Source organism: Anthonomus grandis, chromosome 5 (genome assembly GCF_022605725.1).
Source record: "Anthonomus grandis grandis chromosome 5, icAntGran1.3, whole genome shotgun sequence".
NCBI classification, from domain to species: domain Eukaryota; kingdom Metazoa; phylum Arthropoda; class Insecta; order Coleoptera; family Curculionidae; genus Anthonomus; species Anthonomus grandis.
The window spans coordinates 18,078,060-18,099,198 of NC_065550.1; the positions used below are offsets into that span (position 1 = coordinate 18,078,060).

The 21,139-nt window shown below is 33.0% G+C and overlaps 1 protein-coding gene across 6 annotated transcripts in view; it reads left to right on the forward strand.

Moving 5' to 3' along the window:
• The first annotated feature begins 2,851 nt into the window (after positions 1-2,851).
• The window catches only part of LOC126736452 (prominin-2), a 40,754-nt gene continuing 22,466 nt past the window's right edge, over positions 2,852-21,139 (forward strand). For 4 of the 6 annotated variants that reach the window (XM_050440798.1, XM_050440800.1, XM_050440799.1 and 1 more), the window contains exons 1-9: positions 2,852-3,039; positions 3,098-3,297; positions 3,356-3,411; positions 8,133-8,317; positions 8,370-8,557; positions 8,620-8,715; positions 8,783-8,985; positions 9,415-9,553; positions 9,611-9,781. In XM_050440798.1, the coding sequence (XP_050296755.1) occupies positions 2,906-3,039; positions 3,098-3,297; positions 3,356-3,411; positions 8,133-8,317; positions 8,370-8,557; positions 8,620-8,715; positions 8,783-8,985; positions 9,415-9,553; positions 9,611-9,781 (1,372 nt within the window). In that variant the 5' untranslated portion in view covers positions 2,852-2,905. Of the gene's footprint in view, positions 3,298-3,355; positions 3,412-4,468; positions 6,179-8,132; positions 8,318-8,369; positions 8,558-8,619; positions 8,716-8,782; positions 8,986-9,414; positions 9,554-9,610; positions 9,782-21,139 lie in introns of those variants that run through there. The other 2 variants (XM_050440803.1, XM_050440804.1) reach the window with 2 other exon arrangements.

Sequence of the window (21,139 nt, forward strand, 5' to 3'; positions counted from 1 at the left end):
ATATCGGAATCATAAGATACGGGCCATCATAAGGTTAAGCCCTCCTGAATCCTCCCGCAAAATTGGGTTTACACCATTTTTATGGCGGAAAATATCAAGTATAGGCAAAAAAAACGAAGACTTCCAAACTTTCAAAAGATTAGATGCATAAATGTAGTCAGTATTCCAAATAATCAATTTTCATTAAGCTGTAGCTCTGAGGGGGAGGCACTTTACAGGAAAAAAAGTCTTATTTTGACTCCAATATTAAGCTCTTTAAATATTTGCACCGAATTTTGTAGCCCTCTGTATATGCTATAACTTAATAACATCCTTAAAAAAAATGTTCTTTGTCCCCTCCAAAATGATTTATCACACTATAGGATAGCCATTTGACAAAAAATTTGAGGTCGATAAAATATACTATATTAGTACATTTTTGCTTACTATACGTTTGTAGAATAGAATATTGTGTGGCAGGTCATTATTTGATTTTTGGTGGTACCGTTAAAGACAGAATTTTTCAAGCAAAATCACATCATGTTCTATAGAGATTAGAAATTACCCAACCAGTCTATAGAGATTAGAAAAAGATACTACCAGTTCAGTACTTCAAAGGTTAATCCAGTACTTTAATTGTTGTTTGCAACCAGAAATAGAGAAATTAACAACAGCTATTCAGAACCAAGTTAGTACAGCAGAAACAATTAAAACAATTCAGAGACCCGTTGAGTATAAAAGATCCGATGTAGTCTTTTTTTCTAAAACAAGAATAAAACTTATTGTTGATGTTACTATTCCATTACATGAAAACATACGAAGCATCAGAGTTGAAAAAATGTCCCGCATTACCTTGTTTCGAAATAAAAAGTTGGGAAGTGTTTCAGCACGATTTTGTTAAAGCTTTCCGTCCTACAGAAATTTGGGTCGTGTAATTTTAGAAGCTCCAAGGTTTAACTAAAACTCCTGTAACACATACGATGCTTACGTTTTCCAAAAGGCAGTTATGTTAAGGAATTTAAAAGCTAATTGGGAGAAGGCTGACCTCGTAGAATAAATTATACGTGGAATAAAAGAGCGAACATTCTCGTGAATCTTTCCTAAAAGATTTTGATAGGTGATCTAATAGCATTAAGTGTTACCGTTGTGGAAAAATAGGACAAGTAGAACGACATTTTCCTTATCTGTTTTAAGTAATCAGGACGTAATGCTACAAAAGTTTAGGATTGATGAACAAAATTATCTTGGAAATATTGATTTAGAAGCGGATGTATCTCTTAGGGGAAAAAAGTGTCAACTTGAAATCTGGTATTAAAAAGAATTACTCCAGCCGTTTTTCAACAAACAATAAATAAAGCAATAGGAACTTTGAAAGACAGTGTAGCCCTTGTGTACTTGGATGATATATTAATACCGTCCAAGAATATTAAAGACTCAATGGATTCAGTTGAGTTAGTTTTGAAGCATTACAAAAAGCCGGATTTTCCTTACATTTCTAAAAGTGCTTCTTTTTTTAAGAAAATTAGATCATTTGGGAACAGAAATATTAGCTGACGGCACTCGCCCTGGCTTGCGTAAAGTTGAAGCTCTATTGAATTTGCCCCGTCCTACTACTGTTAAGCAAGTAAGACAATTTATGCGGCTTGCGGGATACTTCCGTAGATTCGAATACGACACGTACAGCTGCTATTATAAAATTAACCTACACCAGTAAACCATTTACTTGGTCTGAAGAATAAGAATGTGCCAAGAAATATGTTATGGACTGCTGGACTTCAAGACCGCCTCGATTAATTTTTGACCATTTCTTGGATTATGCCAGCTCTATTGGATATGCAACAATATTGGTACAAAGGAAAAAAGAAAATATCAGGCTTGTCAGGTATTACAGTAAAAAGACCAATAATTATGAAGAAAACTATAACTCTTACGAGTTGGAAACGCTTCCCGTAGTGAACGTTTTAAAACAAATTCATGTATACTTACTGGGTATTTGGTTCACTTTAGTTACTCATTATAATGCCATAAAGGCCACTTCAACAAAGAAAGATATTCGTCCCCTAGTTGCATGCTGGAGGTGCTGCATGCAAAATTTTGAGTTTTCCATAATTCCAAAGGCAGTCCTTTTCCCCACGTTGATTTTTTGATATATGTAGAACAAAGGAGTGATGCTGAGATTCGACAGCTAATTAAAGACTCAAAAGAGGACCGACGGGATCCAACTAGAGATCCTTAAGAATGGGGTGCTTCATTATACTGATACGACTCCTGATGGAACAAGTATCAAACCATTTGTTCTGAGGCAATGTAGACTGGGCGTTTTCCATGATGAATGCCTCATCAGAATGGACAAAACTATTTAATCTATTAGAAAACATTTTTGGTTCCCAAAACTACATTAAATACTACTTGTAGCAATACTTAGCAATACTTTGTATTATTATTACTGTATAAATGTTGAAAGTATGGACGCTTTGCACTGTTGTCTATATACTTTTTTTTTTAAATTCTGTTGAATATTCGATTTCAGATTCAAATTAAATGATGAGTTTAGCAATAGACTAACTTAAAGATTAAGAAACATGTTATATGATATAAATTGGTAGGTACCTTATTTACGCCTGATAAATATTCATAATTAAACATACTTTTCGGAAAATGATAAAGTTTTTATTATTTGAAATATTTAAAGTAAACTTGCAACGTAAATTAAGTAAATAATTAAATTAAATTCGTTAAAATGAATAAAATACATAAATCAATGTTTAAAACACCCTGTAACGTATAAAATATCTGTTTCCAAGTAGCTTACTTTTACCTAATTAAATTACAAATCTGAATCCTTACAGTTGCTCTACTAACACAGTAAAATACTAGTAAGAAATGGCATCTTTTTGTGTCTTTGGCTATAAGGCAAGGGTTAAAAATGTCTATTAAAAGTTTTGTATGTTTATTAATCCCATGGTTTTTTTGTGGTTGTTATAATGCAAGTGGCAATACATTGGATAAAACTAGGAACATAGCTTCAGTTATAAATAATATCACTGAATTACAAAATAAGTAAGGATTACGTAATTTAAAGTAATAGTAATATGTAATTTGGAATTTTAAATGAAAGTTCTATCGTGGCCAATATCCAGAGGCAATATCCCAACAACAAAACACAAGTGATCCAGCAAGCTAAACTTAAATTTCTGGAAGTGCCTAAAGGAGACGAGTTAAGAATCCATGATATGTTACAGGAGCAGGATAAATATCTACTTTTCGAACCGTTCTCAAGTTTTGTGGCACTGCTGTTCCCAAGTGGATTTCCCATAGGTAAAAATTTAGTGGATAATTTGTCTTTGAGGGTTTACTTTAAACTGACATTTTTTAGATTTGATTCGAAAAGCTTTTAGTAATAAAAGTTCCACTTATTTTTGGATAGTTCAGGTAAATGAGATTTTAACTTTTTTTTAAATTAATAAATCATTGAGTTAATAGTCGCAATAGCACAAAAACTGATGTGCTACCATTCGCATTCGGTGATTTTTGGTTAAGAATTCATTTTACAAATTAGCTTAAAAATAAACCAAAAAAAGTTCTGTAATATTTCTTTTAATCATTAGGCATAGGTTTATTACAAACTACTCTTGTAACGCATATTGTATTAAGTTTCAGATTAGAAATTTTACTTTAGTATTTGTGGTTTTAGTTGTCAATAAAGTTTATATGGTTATATGGTAACTCCAGAAACTATAAACAAAATGAAGACCATAGCAGATAAAAGAAATAATTCTCAGATTGAAAGCAATATGCTTAAACTAACAAAATTCTTTCTGTGATTTGTTAGTGACAATTTTCTCTATGTTTTCCCCTTTTTAAAAAAAAGCTAAAATTTGACTCGAAATTCAGAGAAGTTTTAGTTTTGATCAAATTTTAATAATTCTTCAAATTTCTGGTGTTAAATTTTGAAATATGTATAGATATTCTGCGGCATTTAGATTAAATTTTTATACCCAAATATGGGATTCCATATTCCACCATAAATGAAACGAACACAGAGAATGCATAAGCAAAAAATAACATACGAAAGTATTATATTGTAAACACCGAGAAACCAGTTGATTCTCTATCATTTCGAAATGACAAGTGGCGACGTCTAGAAGGTTGGCGAGAATCGTGCGGAATAGCATTCAGCCGAGTACCTATATAAGGCGCCGCATCGCCGAGAGTTGTCATTTCAGTGAATTAAAGTTCGGATTATTGGCGCGAAATTTAAATAGTTGCAAATAAATACAGTAAAAATAAATATTTCTAGCAGTCATGAATGATCGTGTTTTCATAATGTATAAATAAATTAGTTGACTATTTTCGATTGTTTTAATTCAAATCTAACGAACAGGAAAAACGCTACATTGGTATCAGGTGTGGGGTGTGAATTTGACATCAGTCAACTGGACATTAGTGAAAATAAATAATAATGGACTAAAAGACATCAGACTAAAGTGTGTGAAAATTTCAAAGCTGTTAGATTTAAAGTTGCTGAACTGAAAAATGAGCTGTCTTGCAGAGGCGGTTCGTAACGCATTGCTCGATGAAGACGATGACCCAGACAACTGTGCTTTTGCTGATGCAAATAATATCGGTCAACTGTCTGAAAGCTAAATTGCTAGAAAATTTCTCTAACCTGAAGGCTAAATTAATAAAAAATTCTGCAAAGATGAAAGAAAATTCCCCCAACCTGTAAACGAAATTGCTGGAAAATTCTGCAAAATTGGAAAAAAACTCTGCCACACTCACTAATTAAGAAACAGAGCTTGGAGAAAAGATAAGAGAGAATTCTTTCAGGTTAGAAGAAAAGATTTTGGAAAAAAAGAAGGAATTAAAAGAGGAAATTCTGGAAAAAATATTCTTCACTGTAAAAAAAGATTCTTTCATTGGACAGGATTCGCGATATTTAAAATAAAATTGCAACATTGGACGTTAACACTATCGATGAGCTGCCCTGTAGTTGTTCAGCAGTGGACCAGAAGAGCGAAGTTTGAGCCAACACAGAATCCGTTGGCCCGAAGCGCCTCAAACAAACTGACTCAATTTGATGGTACTACATCCTGGAATGTTTATCAGTGTTAGTTTAAAGTGGCTGCAAAAGCAAATGGCTTTTCATCCAGGGAGAAGACCACTGCCCTTACATTGGTCTTGAGAAGAGATGCTACTGCCATTCTACAAAGAATGTCGCCAGAAGAATGACCAAAGTGTACGACCATCTAGTGAAGCATTTCGAGTTGCATTATAGTCAGTTAAGGAGGTAATTGGAGGACGTAGCTATCAGGATCAAAAGTTGGAGTGTTGGAAACGTGACAAGGCAGGTCACGTAAAAAGACACCCTTCAGAAGGCGCTAGAAACGATCGTCAAACTGTCTTCAGCAAGCTATAGCAAGAAAATCCTGTTCGGAGGAGTTCAAGCTTTGTCAGCGGGCAGAGGAGAAAGATGATAAGTTATTAAGACCCACCATTGTCGATGATACCTCGTAAAATGGGGATCCTATAAAAGAACAATATCCAGGTAGTGGATAACCTGGATAAAGGAATGGAGGAAGCCAAGTATTCGCCCAATATAAAGTCATATTGGGCACAATGACTCATTAATATTGGAAAATGATTGATTCTTAATGCGGAAAATGTTTGGTCATGATTGCAAAGAGGAACAACAAAGGCAAACGTTGGGCCTAAATGTCATATTTCAGAGTTGCTACAAAAAATCCATGCCGGTGTATCATGAAGACGCTTTGGAATATTAAAGATCCCAGGAAAAAATGAGGGAAAGATTTTACCGGGTCAATAGCACGGAAAACTGCAACTGCAGTCCATGGTGCAGAAAATGCGTTGTATGTGTGGCAAGTCATAGGCCGCAGAGAAAGCAAAAGGCTTTAATGCGTCAGTTTAATATGGGAAGTCCTTTTAACAGGATTGCTATTGACGTTGCTGGTCCGTTTCTCGAATCAGAAGAGCGGAATAAGTACATCTTGGTCGTAAAGGATTACCTTAACAAATGGGTTTAGGTATACCCTCTACCAAACTAGGAAGCCTCTACTATCGCCGACGCCTTAATATCTGCCGATTTGGTGTATCTTTGAAGCTACATTAAGACCAAGGACGAAATTTTAAATGAACTAATTGATTTGACTACGTCACAAAATATTGCTGCTGAAGCTAGGTAAGTATGGGTTTCATGGTTGAACATGGTCGAACTGAGTTGAAAAGATTTTGAAGGGCCTTAAGCAATACGAAAATACGTGACGATTTTTTTTGATGGAATTTGTTAATGTTTAGACAAATCAATTTGGTTTATTTACTATAATCACCATGAGCCTGGAAACTAAACTTAAATTTATGAAATTGCCTAAAGGAGACGATTCTTAACTTCAATACTTAATAGAATTGGAGATGCTTGCAAAATACCTCTCAATTAAATTTTTGTTGGCATTACTTGACAGACGTCTTCAATCAATAAGCCACATCACTGCAAACCAATCCACTATTTGCTCAAGGCATCCGTAAACGAGCCCCTGCTTAAATCTTGCCCTACATCTAACAGATGCCAGGGTCGTTCCTTTATATAAAGAAGGTGATTCGAGAATTGATAATATTTATATTGAAAAACTTTTGCCAATATGTGTTTTATCTATCCTTTCATAGATTGAGCAACTAGTTAAAAATAAAATGATGCTGTTTTCATCTTCAGTTTTTATGAGCGCTCGAAAGGCATCAACTGTGATTTTTTTCGTAATTCAACCAAGACTTTTGGTTGTGTAAATTGAATAAATGAAGTATTCCTTATAGTCTACGCTGAGTACATGTTCACGAGTCTTTCATCGCATATTACAGGCATAAGTCATATTTGTCAGTGGTTGCCTTTTTAGGTCTTTTTGGAAAATAGGTGTATGGAATGTGGGGTACACAAAGAAAACCATTTAATTTTTTTAAATAAATAATTTTGAACTTTAATTTAAAAAAAAATGAGAGTGGTGTTATTTAAATAGTCTGTTTTTGTTTACATTTTTATATTGGAGTTTAAGTTTGATGTCCAGGGTCTGAGGTTAAAATAGCAGACCCGACAGTAAAATAAGGACTATTGTAAATTTTTTTGATACCTTTTTAAATTATCGCTTCAAATTGACTATATTTAAAATCTTTTATCAAAAGTTTCTTGAGGCTGTTTTGCAATTAGGATGTAAAGTTTGGAAAGGTGGTCTATTTAAGGATAGGTTATTGTTTTGTCTTCGAAGTGGACTGTATTTCTTGTAACTTGCTCTTGTTTACGCAATTAAACCCGGTAGTTTGAATAAAAATAGTATTTATTAACTACATACAAAATTGGTAATTCGGTTTAGTAACAGCGTAAATTAAAATTAAAAAGAATTCGATTTGTTTGACGCGAGTCTTGATTGTGTCTGTCTTTTTTGACGCGCCGCGATGTCACTGAACATGAAGCAGCAGTAGCCATGGATACTTGCGCGGTGCGTCGTTGCCGTGTTTAACAGGAAATACTATGTTTCACAGTTTTATTTAGTTTTCAATAGTTTTTGCACAAAGTTGTTATATTTCACTGGCATGAACATTAAATAAGTTTAAATAAGATGAAAATATGCACTCAGTACGGATATATCGTCTATATTTAAATCTTTTATGTATGCACATAGCACCTCAGAGCTCTAGTTTTGGTCTCTTTACTTTTTATTTTATTCATAAATGAACTAGCTGCCACTTAGTATTAGCTAGGTGGTTACAACCTAGCAGGTCTTTATATATTGCTTCAACGTATTTCCATTAAGGCCTATCCCTGAGCGAAAATAAGTTCTTTTAAAATTTTTATAAAAAATCCATAGGTCGTTTTAAATAACGATGTAATTGCCATTGAACTTCCTTATTCAGTTGCAAACTTTGGCACTTATTTTCGAGGGTATTAGGTCATCATCATCAGCTGATGTTACATGCGGATAATACTCGTCGCCAAATATTTAAAATGATAATTTTAATGCAAAATTTGATTCTGTAGATTTAAAATATATGCTAACCGGCTTCTTATCTCAAATAAGCTGTAGTAATCATGAATAATTTAATAACGTTTTATAAGTTATTAACAATTCTAGTTCTATATTATTCCGTAGGCTATAAAACTAGAAATGACAGTCATATTTTGGATTTTTTTTTGGGCAATTCTGGCGTTATGTCTGCCAGTGGGCATTCTCGCAGCATCCTGTTGTACCACTCGAAATAACAGAAATGAGCCATACACTGCTAGATTAAAAAACAGTCTGGGACGTTTATTGTACGTTCTTATTTTTTTAATGCTGTAAGTGACATTACAACACATAACAGAAACTTTCTAACAACAAATGTTTTAGATGCCCTCTTCTACTTATTCTAGCAAGCAATGAACAGATATCACGGTCTATCATCAAAAGTCCCACATCAGTTTCGATATTTTATGAGGACATTAACACTCTTATAAAAAATTCGCATATGCAAATATCATTTGCTACTACATCGTCTCTGGATATTACTGTAGAAACTATAAGAAATGAGTTAGAAAGTGAGTATAAGACTAACAATTAGTAAATTAATAGACACAGGTATATTATAGTTAATTTTTAGATATAAAAATTCATTTGGGAATTCCGTATCATCAAGAACTCTCAAATGAGCTAGGGTTGGCTGACGCTATCAACTGCCTTGAAGTATTAAAAAAAGGTAATAGTGATATGATTTATATTAATAAAATTTTCGTTAAATATAACTTTAATTGTTCACCTTTTAGAGAGTTTAAAGGTTAATCAAATCCTTACTGACTTGATATCAGATTGCCAGGATGCTAAGTCTACAGAAAAAATTGCTCAAAATAAAATTGATGACGTGACACGTCAACTGGTCCTAATTCAACAACAATGCAATTTAAAAGAACGACCGTTATGTTTTACAGTGCAGCTTTCAGGATTTGATATTATGTTTCCTTTTAATAATGTAAGTTTAAGATATAATTAAAATGTAAAACAATTTAACATAACCAAAATATTATTCTACCTCAGACCGATTGAAAGCCAATATAAAAAATTAGATAGAAGAATGATAAACTAGCTAACCTCAACCAAAAGGAAAACCTAACGGAATTATTTTATATAGCAGTAGATCCAGATTTACTATATCAAACGCCTTTAAGAAATCAGTTTTAATGCTATAGATAAGTTCTCTTAAGGGCAGTTAACCTGGATTACCGATAGGCATTAGTGCAATTTGACTTAATTGGTCACTGTTAATTTACCTCGCATAAGCCTATGTTGCTTGTTGCAGATTAAATAAAGCAATCTAAAAGACAACATTTTCAACATATATTGTTATGCTTAAAATCTTACGATAATGTCATTATATAAAATTTGATATTTTTCTATATAGATAACTGATGATTCAAGGTTGCATGACTTTCAACAACTAAACAAAGAAGGTTCCTTCGGGATGGCTGTAGATGTTGCAAGAGCCACATATTCTAATATTCCAGAAAAAGTGGTTCAGGATTCCAATCTTTACGTTGCAGGTATGAAAAATAACCATTTTTTTAAAATACCATAATAACCTATAGTATAACTTACAGACATAAATTCCATATTGAAGCAAAAACGAAGTAATGTATTCAGATCTACTCATGATCTGGATATATTGGCGCGAAATATATCTAATAAAGTTAGTGACAATCAGGAGTATATAGTTCCATTACTGAAGAAGATTTCTGAATTGGATGTTTGGAGATGGTTAACTGTTCTTGGTAAGATAATCTTTTACTAAAAGCCTTATTTCTTACTATAAAAAGTTTTTACTTTTTAATTTCAAGAACTTGTATATGGAAATGAAGGATCCTTTCCAATATCTCTAGTTTTAGACACAAGCAACTATGAATTCAGGTCCTGGATTTTAAAGAAATCAAATTAAAAATATCTTTGGCAAGTATTAAGAATAAAGAAGAAAATGCATTATCTAGAAAGAAATCAGAAAGAAAAAGAAAATGCATTATCTATGGGCCAAAGATCATAAAAGATTCTTCTAATGGTTGCCTTTAAAGTGAGCAGTTCGATTGTACAGACCTCTACTACAACTCAGTTAATGACTTCTGATAATACGTACTTCCAAAAGTAAATTGATGGGTAGTTAACTCACTATCTCTCGGTTTATATAAGCCAGCCCTGATAACTGGGTGGGGTTTGGAGCAGTTAGAATGCACGCAAATTAGTATCTAACAGGTCTAAAATTCCAGAAGGATATTTTAAACATCATTTCTGTTTCACAAGTATTGGTTGTGACATCAAATAGATTTATAAGCGAATATTGATTCAGCCACAATATTATGACTATCTCTCCACATAATGAGCCCATTATGTGGAGGTTTAATGCCCATGCAACGTTTTTTTTACCTTTAGCCACTGTTTTTCATGCCAATCGTTCTTCAGATGTTTTAGCATTGCGTACCTTGAAAGAACTGGCAAGCCAGGAACAATCTAATTTTCCCGTAGCGCAGAAGTATTGCGTAGAGAGAATTATATTGATGATTACCGCACGGACAGTTTTGCTTTAGAATTCGCACTTCATCTTCAGACTCAGTTTAGTGAAATTATGAAAAGCGACGGCTTTTGGCGAACCTATCTCCTAGTGATAGTCAAACTTATTGTTCTTTTAACAAAGAAGAAGCCATGTTTATAAAGATCATTTGTTAAAAGTAGGATCCTGCGCAAGACGTATTTTCCTACTCCTATATACCAAGTGATAGACCATGCACTAAGCGTGCTATTTTATCTGAGATTAACAGAATCTTTGATCTTTTGGGATGCATGTGACAAAGTCACTTCTACATCGACTTTGGCTAGAGAAAATTTCATGGTATAGTGAACCCAATGAGGAAATAATTGAAATTTGGAATAATTTCAAGAGTCAACTTCCCCAGTTGGCAAATGTAAGAATTCCCCGTCGCATTATTCCAGATTCAATTTCTAGAATAGAGCTGCATGCCTTTTGTAATGCAAGCGCTATCGGCCATGCCACAGTGGTGTATTTTCGTGCCGTTCAGCACTCCGGTAAATGTCTATTTAATTTATGCTAAATGCCGGGTAAATCTTTTAACAATTCTATTCCTAGACTTGAGCTGGTATCTGCTGTATTAGTAAACAAAATAGTTAACCTAATAAAAGGTAAATATAGTGGGAGACTCATTTTCGATGAAGTTATCAAATTCATAGATAGAAAGCCTTTATCGCTAATCGCGTAACACAGGTACAAAAGATTATATCACCATGATCATGGCGATATGTACCCAGTGCTGATTGTGCGAGTCGCGGTCTCTACCCTAATCAATTATTAAAACAAAATATCTGATGGTCTGGTCCACTGGTCCAGAATTTCTCTATCAGTCTTCTGATTTCTGTCCCACATATACGCTACGATATATTGGAAGCGTTAGGTGAACATAACCTTGATGTTTTAATAAAAGATTCATTTCTAGCTCTTTACACTGCGGTTGAAAACTGAAAATCATATAATTAATCTTTTATTTCTAAGTTGTTCTTCTCTCACTGAAATTCGATGAATAAATAAAAATTATAATTATAAAACTTCAAGCATCTTCTATGTTTGATGGTATCATCATATCTACTAAAATTCACAGTGCCCTTAGAGTGCCTATTAAACATGTTCAAAATGAATGTTTTGATAACCCTTGTTGTAAGTATACAGGGTGTCCCGGTTCATGTGGGAAATCTCTCGGATCCAGGTAGAACATTGAAAAATAATATCGAACGTTCCTATAAAAAAAATTCCTACAGGCCTTCTTTACGAAGATACAGCCTCCTAAAGGACGCTGCTGGAAATTGGTTTTTCACAAATTACTTTTAAACTACCCGGTACAATTTAATAAAAATTTTAGGTGACGAACACTATGAGGAACCTCTTAAAATGACATCCTTAAAATACATTTACCTTGTTTACTTTACCAGGGGCGGACTAGGTTGTACACTTTAATGCGTATATTTTTAACACCCTGTATGTTAAACCCTAAAAATTTAATTTGGATACCTTGAACTCTAGGCTAAAAAAAGGTACTCTTGTTCATTATTGATAAAATGAACCGTTTTGAAGAAAAAAAATAATAAACGAGCCAATGTTTTTTTTAATTTTTTATTTTTTAATGAGATAACTACAGGGTGTCCCATTAAGAATGTTCCTCGGCTGTATCTCAAGCCCCAATAATCGTAGAGCGTTGAAAAAAAAATTAGTATAAAAATGGCCCAAAAAAAATAGCTGAAAAATATTTTGAAGTTTATTGGTCAACCGCTAGAGGGCGTTCTAGCTACATAAAAACTTTAAAGTTTTTTTTTCAAAAAACCTTTAATAACTTGCATCCCAAAATATTATCGAAATAATCTAAAAAGTATTCCTGACAAAAATGTTTTGACAACCATTTCTGTTAAATGTCAAATAAAGTGGTGGGAAGAGTTTCTATCTTAAATGAGAAAAATGGTAAGAAGTAGGCTTTGGATGCACCGATTTTTTTAAAACAACTTTTATTTAAAAGCTCTTCTATTGCTTTATTTTTCTACCAAAAAGATATTATTGGAAAATTTTCCTAAAACCCACTAGGGGGCGTCTACTTCTAACTTACGCTATTCGACTGATTATTTTAAGAAACTCAAATGCAACCATGTGTGTTTTTTTACGGTATTAAGAGCGGAGAACAAAGCTTAATAATTTAGTAAAAACCGCATTTTGATATCACGTCTCTAACTAAAGTTACAAAAAAAAATGTGTTCATTAGAAAGTGAAAACATCAAATGGGTCGTTAAGTTCTATTTACCAGCCGGGTTAAAAAAACTGGTGTCTAAATGAATCTTTGTGTAGAGAAACAATCTTGGTATACCAGCTTTTTAGAAATTCCGGAAGGTGGCGTTTATTTATACACTTCTTTATACAGGAAGTTTCATTGGTAATAAATCAGGTAATAAATCAATGTTTATGGGAAAACTAGGAAAACTATGCATAGGAACGTTTTAAATATTTATCAACGTCGACGCGTCATTGTAACACGACAAAAATATTTTGATAGTTTTGGCACTTGGTACCGATTAAACTGAAAAAAGATAAAAATCTTGCGTATTTTAAATGGAATTAAAAATAATATTATTTTAATTGCTACACTAATCTCATGCCTGCCGAGGTGTTCGAATTGTCGTCCGTCTTGTTCTATACAATTTTGAACTCTTCGTCGGGTTGATTCCACGGCTGCGTCTATTTCTGCGGCTGGTAAACTCCGAATAGCGCCCCTTATTCGCTGTTTCATATTTTCTCTATTGGTAGGAATCGAAGAAAATACAATGGCTTTTATTCTACCCCATAAATAAAAGTCAAGGCAGGTTAAATCTGGTGATCTGCAAGTATATGCAATGTAATCTAATAATGTTTCTATAACGATAAAATTACCTTGCCGGCCAAGGGAAAAAGCTACCTCTGCCAATCCAGCGATCAGGGTACCGCTGATTAAGGAATGTTCGCACTTGTACCGCGAAATGAGCCGGGCATCCGCCATGTTGGAAAAACATGTTGGCTCTTATAACCAGAGGCACCTCTTCTAATAATGCTGGGAGCTCATTTCTTAAAAATCCAAGATATCGTTCTCCAGTTAGGCTCTCATCAAATAAAAATGGACCTATAACCTGAGATCCTATTACACCGCACCACACATTAACACTCCACCTTCGCTGATGCTGGATCTCGCGCATCCAATGAGGGTTAGTTTCAGACCAATAGTGCATATTATGTCTGTTAACTCCTCCGTCACTTTTGAACGTTGCTTCGTCTGTCCATAAAATTTCGTTGAGAAAATGTGGATTTTCGAGCAACATATTCTCCATCTGATATATGACAATAATCTAGTCTTCTGTCATAGTCTTCTACATTTAATTCCTGGTGGAGTACTATATGGAACGGATGAAATCTATATCCAAAAAAAAAATTAAGTAAGTATCTAGGCACTTATTTTTGAAAAATTGTGTTATACCTGTGTTCCTGCAAAATTCTGTGAACTACAGAACGAGGTATGCCTAAATCGTCTGAAATAGTTCTGATGCTTAAGTGCGGATCAAATTCTACATAGGCCAAACAATTTATTATGTTTTCCTCCGTTCTCCTGCGACCTTGTCTACGGTAGGTTGGATGGACTACACTACCTGTGGTCCGAAAACGACGGGCCAAACGAAGAAATATGCCTCTACTCAGACGCCGGTTTTTAGGAAAACGTTGAGCATACAGCCTTGCAGCTATAGTAGCATTTTCAAAACATTCATAAAAAATTTTGATAACATTTACCGACTCTTGCAAAGACAGACGCATTTTAAATTAAAGTCAAAGAATAAACTCTGATCGAAATAAATAACTAAATTTATAGGACCACCGAAAACTTTTAAGCAGCTGTCACAGAGTTGTCACCGGCCTTTTTGTTTTTTAAACAAATGCAAAGCCAACTTATTATTAAAATTGGCATAATTTAATTACCTATTTATTTATACTCGAATAAACTGCTAACCGATAGTCTTATAGAAACTTTAATTTTTAGTTCCTTTATGAACACAACTAATATGTGGCTGTATTTTTTTCAATATTATTCTTTTAACTTATTTTAGCACATCATGTGATATTATTTGTTGCTACGTTGTCCAAAAATTTAAAACGTTCCTATGCATAGTTTTCCCGTACTGAATAGATTTATTCCTGCTGAAACTCCTTCGCCACCTTCCGGAATTTCTAAAAAGCTGGTATACCAAGATTGTTTCTCTACACAAAGATTCATTTAGACACCAGTTTTTTTAACCCGGCTGGTATAAATAGAACTTAACGACCATATTTGATGTTTTCACTTTCTAATGAACACATTTTTTTTTGTAAATTTAGTTAGAGACGTGATATCAAAATGCGGTTTTTACTAAATTATTAAGCTTTGTTCTCCGCTCTTAATACCGTAAAAAAACACACATGGTTGCATTTGAGTTTCTTAAAATAATCAGTCGAATAGCGTAAGTTAGAAGTAGACGCTCCCTAGCGGGTTTTAGGAAAATTTTCCAATAATATCTTTTTGGTAGAAAAATAAAGCAATAAAAGAGCTTTTAAATAAAAGTTGTTTTAAAAAAATCGGTGCAGCCAAAGCCTACTTCTTACCATTGTTCTCATTTAAGATAGAAACTCTCCCCACCACTTTATTTGACATTTGACAGAAATGGTTGTCAAAACATTTTTGTCAGGAATACCTTGTAGATTATTTCGATAATATTTTGGGATGCAAGTTATTAAAGGTTTCTTGGAAAAAATAGACTTTAAAGTTTTTAAGTAGCTAGAACGCCCTCTAGCGGCTGACCAATGAACTTCAAAATATTTTCCAGCTATTTTTTTTAGGCCACTTTCATACTAATATTTTTTCAACGCTCTACGATTATTGGGGCCTGAGATACAGCCGAGTTAACATTCTTAATGGGACACCCTGTACGCTAGTTATTCAAAGACCAGAAAATTTCGATGTTAGTCATTTAATTTAAAAAAAATACATGTTCCTAAAAATACAGTGGTGTCCTAAAAAATACTTTTACAAAATATTTCTTATTTATTATAAGTTTATTTCTTTTTTGTTATTCTTAAGATAAAAACTAAACATAAAAAAAAACTAAAAAAATAATGTAAACCAATTGTATTGTACCTGACTTATTTATTGGAATTTTTGAATTTTTGAACGCATTATTATTACAAACGTTGCTATACTCCAAATTTAGCAAATACCTATCATTTAAACCTAATCTTTGTCAACATATTCATCCTTTATTTGATAATATTTTTTAAATTTTTGTATTTTTTGGTAACTTTTAATTTAAATTACGTCAAAATATGGAGTTTACTTTTATTGAGTATGCAGATATGCATCTGGAAACTGGTATGTTTCTGTTTTCCACTTAATGAGGTAATACTATTAAATTTCCTTAATACAAATTTAGTATGTTTTGAAAAAAAAAGAATAATGGTGGTCGGAGAAGAACAGCACGTACAGTGTAATTGGACGCTGTAGCTGACACTCCTACAACGAGTACTCGAAAATTAGCCGCTCAGCTTCATTCGTCCAAAACAATTGTACATATGGTATTTCAAGAACAACTGTTGTACCCATATCACTTACAAAAAGTGCATGAACTACTGCCCAGAGATTTTGCTCCTAGAATACACTTCGCAAACTGGCTGTTAGATCAACAGCGAAATAACCGTAACTTTATCAGCACGATTCTTTTTACGGATGAAGCAGGGTTTACCAAAAATGGAATTGAAAACTTACATAACTCGCATGTATGGGCTGATGAAAATCCCCGTCATACTATTATTTCTCATCATCAACATCAATTCCAATCAATAAATATCTGGGCAGGAATTATTGGCAATTTTTTGATTGGGCCATTTGAACTGCCACCACGTTTAAACGGAGAACTTTATTTGGAGTTCCTCCAGAACAATCTTCCAGATTTATTAGAAGATTTGCCCTTTGCAACCCGCCGAGATATGTATTTTATTCATGATGGAGCCCCACCCCATTTTAGCCTTGCTGTAAGACACCACTTAAATAATACTTTTGAAAACCGTTGGATAGGTAGAGTAGGACCTGTTGCTTGGCCTCCTCGATCTCCCGATCTAACGCCATTAGATTTTTATCTATGGAGTCACCTCAAAACCTTAGGGTATTCCACCCCAGTCGATACTCGGGAAGAACTGCTCCAATTATTTATCATCATTTTTTATATTATCACATTTCATTGTGATAATATAAAAAACAATCTTGGGTTATTGTGGCGAGTGCAGCAATCCTCGATTCGTCGTGCCCGCGAATGTGTTAAGAGTTCACGGAGCCCATGTCGAACCTACTTATGAAGTTTTTAATAATTAATTGTTTATTGCTCGTATTGAAGAATTTAAATTTTGTTTACATATTTGGTTTTTGGCATTTTTTGTAAGTTGTTTTTTCTAATTTAAATTACATACACTCATCATAGGTTTTTTTTAATTATTTTGTAAAAGTATTTTTTAGGACACCACTGTATTTTTAGGAACATGTATTATTTTAAATTAAATGACTTACATCGAAGTTTTCTGGTCTTTGAATAACTGGCGTACTTATCTCATTTAAAAAAAAATAAAAAAAAACATTGGCTCGTTTATTATTTTTTTTCTCCAAAACGGTTCATTTTATCGATAATGAACAAGAGTACCTTTTTTTTAGCCTAGGGTTCAAGGTATCTAAATTTATTTTTTTTAGACTTTAACATACAGGGTGTTAAAAATATACGCATTAAAGTGTACAACCTAGTCCGTCCCTGGTAAAGTAAACAAGGTAAATGTATTTTAAGGATGCTATTTTAAGAGGTCCCTAATAGTGTTCATCACCTAAAATTTGTATTAAATTCTACCAAGTAGTTTAAAAGTAATTTATGAAAAACCAATTTCCAGCAGCGTCCTTTAGGAGGCTGTATCTTCGTAAAGAAGACCTGTAGGAATTTTTTTTATAGGAGCGTTCGGTATTATTTTTCGATGTTCTACCTGGATCCGAGAGATTTCCCACATGAACCGGGACACCCTGTATAACAATAATCTATTTATAAAACCCTATAAAAAGTTCTCATTATTTGCATTAGATGCATTGGGTTACTCAGGGTGGGTGGTAGAGAGTTCGTCATTTAAAACCGTCATCTACTAAAGCAATTAAGCTTACAAGACTGTTATGAGCTGTTTAAAAGTTAAAATAAATTAGGCTTTCTGCTCTAGCTAAAAATGGCCCCTTAGCTAGTAGCTTAAGTAGCGTCTGCTGCTATCGAACGACCGCTTTCATAGGTTTCTTTAACTCTGTTATAAGCTATAGTATGTTTTGAAATGTGCCTTGTAATTTTCAAGCTGTATAAAACTGTTAAAATCCCTTGGTACGATAAACAAAATTACAAAGCAACTTATTACAAAATGTAAACAATCATCGAAAATCCCTTTTATATATTAACATTAAACGACATAAAATTAAAATTAATTTAGTTTGAAAAAACTAGATATTGGTAAATTAGTTTGAAAAGAACAATAAAAAAGATTAAACCCGTAAGAGTTGTAAATTTTGAAAAAAAAATTTAAATATTCGCACTGCTAAATAAATTACGAAATAAACAAACTTTTGGACAATAAATTGCAAACGACCTGAGAACCGACTATTTTTAATTTTCGGTACCGATAGCCGATAGCTGTGGAACGGCGCGAAGTCGATCAATTAATTATTCCATACCCGTTTGCGAACCTTGCGTTAGACCTTAATCCCAGTAGGCAATTTCTTTTCATCAATTGTTCAGTTTTGATGAATAATTTGATTTGTTTTGTATGGATAGATAAAATTCCGTAAAATACAAAAAAGGGTATTATTACTAAATTTAATGGCGGGCAATAAAACGATTTAAAATTAAATGTATAAACCGATGGCCATCCGTGTGGAGAATTGGCCAAAGAATAAATATCGTCAAAGAGCACGTAGTGTATACCAACCTTAACCGATCGTTCACGTTTTGCGGGAAAAAAATTAGGCACGAAACCGCGAATCTGTGTTTATGTGTATCGTGCTTTGAGTTCGAGGTCGTGATTTCAATATTTTCAGCATTTCACTGAGCTTAATCATAATTATTATGGCTTGAGTCTCTATAGAGCGTATAAATTAATCACAAAAAACTTAAACTATTTAATTTAAGTGGATGCTATACAATGGAAGTTAGCTTAGCGAGCCTAAAAAAATTAAAACTTTAAATAAGTCTGAGTCTCAACCTGAAAATTAAAAAGTTATACAACAGGTAAATAATAAAATATCTATAAAAGAGTAAAAAATTTTATGTGTGAAAATTTCTAGAGCACAAAGTTAAATATTCTTTTCTATTAATAATAAGGTACGATTTACAATAAAACAATGTCTTGGTTAATACCTATTTTAGCATAAACGAAACTAATTTAATAAATACGTTAACATTTTCTTATTTATTTCTTTAAATATGGTTGTGAGTTGTAAGGCTTAGGTTAAATTTACAATTGATTATTTTGATTGAGTTTGAAGAGATCAAAGGGTTTGAACGTCGGTCGGCGTTTCACGTTATTATCTAAGCAGCTGCAGGACACCTAATTGTAAAAAACTTTACGCTAAAATCATTATTTTTTGTTTTTTTTAAATACAATATGCCTACAGGTTTTTTTTAAATTATTAAATCTACTGTGTATAGAACTACAATTTCTTTATTTTTATTATAACTAATCAGATAATTTGTCGCATTTTTTAAATCAAAATATATAATAACCATGATTCTTGTCCATTTATTTTTTTATTTACTTCATATATACATATATACATATATACTTCATATATACATTATTTACTTCATATATATATATATAGCTGGTAATGTAGGTTATTTCGCCATTTTAGGCAGAAGATCCTAGTAGCAGTAGCAGCCTAATAATGTCTTTAGTAGTATCACAGATTTAACTAGCTAACGCAATAGCTAGTTAAATCTGTCGTAGTATGCATAGTAGTTTGCAATTGTACGATATTTGGAAACATTAATGTAACACCAGTGTTACATTAAATAAATAAGATAATGCAAGTTCGACAAGATGTTTCCACTGTACCATTGTCTACCACCTTTAAAAACTGTACGATATTTGACTTGCGATAGGTAAAAATTTAAAAGACGATGAAAGACTAAACTTTCTGTCAAAAATATGGCATCCTGATACTATTTACGTTTTTCCTTTACATATGAATACATTATTAATATATACATTATTTACTTCATATATATATATATAGCTGGTAATGTAGGTTATTTCGCCATTTTAGGCAGAAGATCCTAGTAGCAGTAGCAGCCTAATAATGTCTTTAGTAGTATCACAGATTTAACTAGCTAACGCAATAGCTAGTTAAATCTGTCGTAGTATGCATAGTAGTTTGCAATTGTACGATATTTGGAAACATTAATGTAACACCAGTGTTACATTAAATAAATAAGATAATGCAAGTTCGACAAGATGTTTCCACTGTACCATTGTCTACCACCTTTAAAAACTGTACGATATTTGACTTGCGATAGGTAAAAATTTAAAAGACGATGAAAGACTAAACTTTCTGTCAAAAATATGGCATCCTGATACTATTTACGTTTTTCCTTTACATTTACAAGGAAAGCAAAGAAGAAAATTTAAAGTTCGATGGTTTAGCCAATTTATATTGGCTTATTTAGCTTTTGTGCTCATAATAATTTGCCATTAAGGGATGGTAGAAATAATTAGAACTCAGAAAGGGTTCAACAAAAATAACTGGAAGCAATCAGGGTGTATTCAAAAATTTTCTAGCTTTTCCTATAGACACAGGTGATGTTGAACTTAAGTCACATTTCGATGCAAAAAAAATGCTACAGTGATTAGTAACTCTATTCAAAATGAAATAATTGGTGATATAGGCGATGTCGTAAAATCAAGCATTGTGTTGGATGTTAAGAAATCGCAGTTTTTTTCTTCTTTCTTTACGATGAAACAACAGACATAAGCACCAAAGAACAAATTACTTTTTGAGTAAGGTATTTAGGTTTAAGTATCTATGCTATTAAGGAAAGGTTTTTGGTTTTATTGAAGCAAATAATATGTGACCAATTAACCAAATTAAATATATGCATTAAAAACCTGCGAGGATAAAGATACGATGGCGGAGTTAACATGCCAGGAATATTCAATGTAGTAAAAGCACTCATAAAAGCAGATCAACCGCTAGCTTTAAATACGCACTGTCTTAGCCATTTATTAAATTTATGGATATCAAAAAGTTTTTCCCGCTATTAGGAATATGATATAGCAGGCTCAATATACACTTTCTGGTCCGCATCTGCAAAACGTGTCGATATACTAGAAACCGCTCTAACTGTTGTAAATCTAAAGGATTTACATGAAACTTGTAGCTTATCCCGTACTGTTGCAATTAAAATCTTACAAGCGTTGATCAAGATTTGTCAACAGTTCGTATATCGATAATATTAAAGCACTTTTTGGAAACATG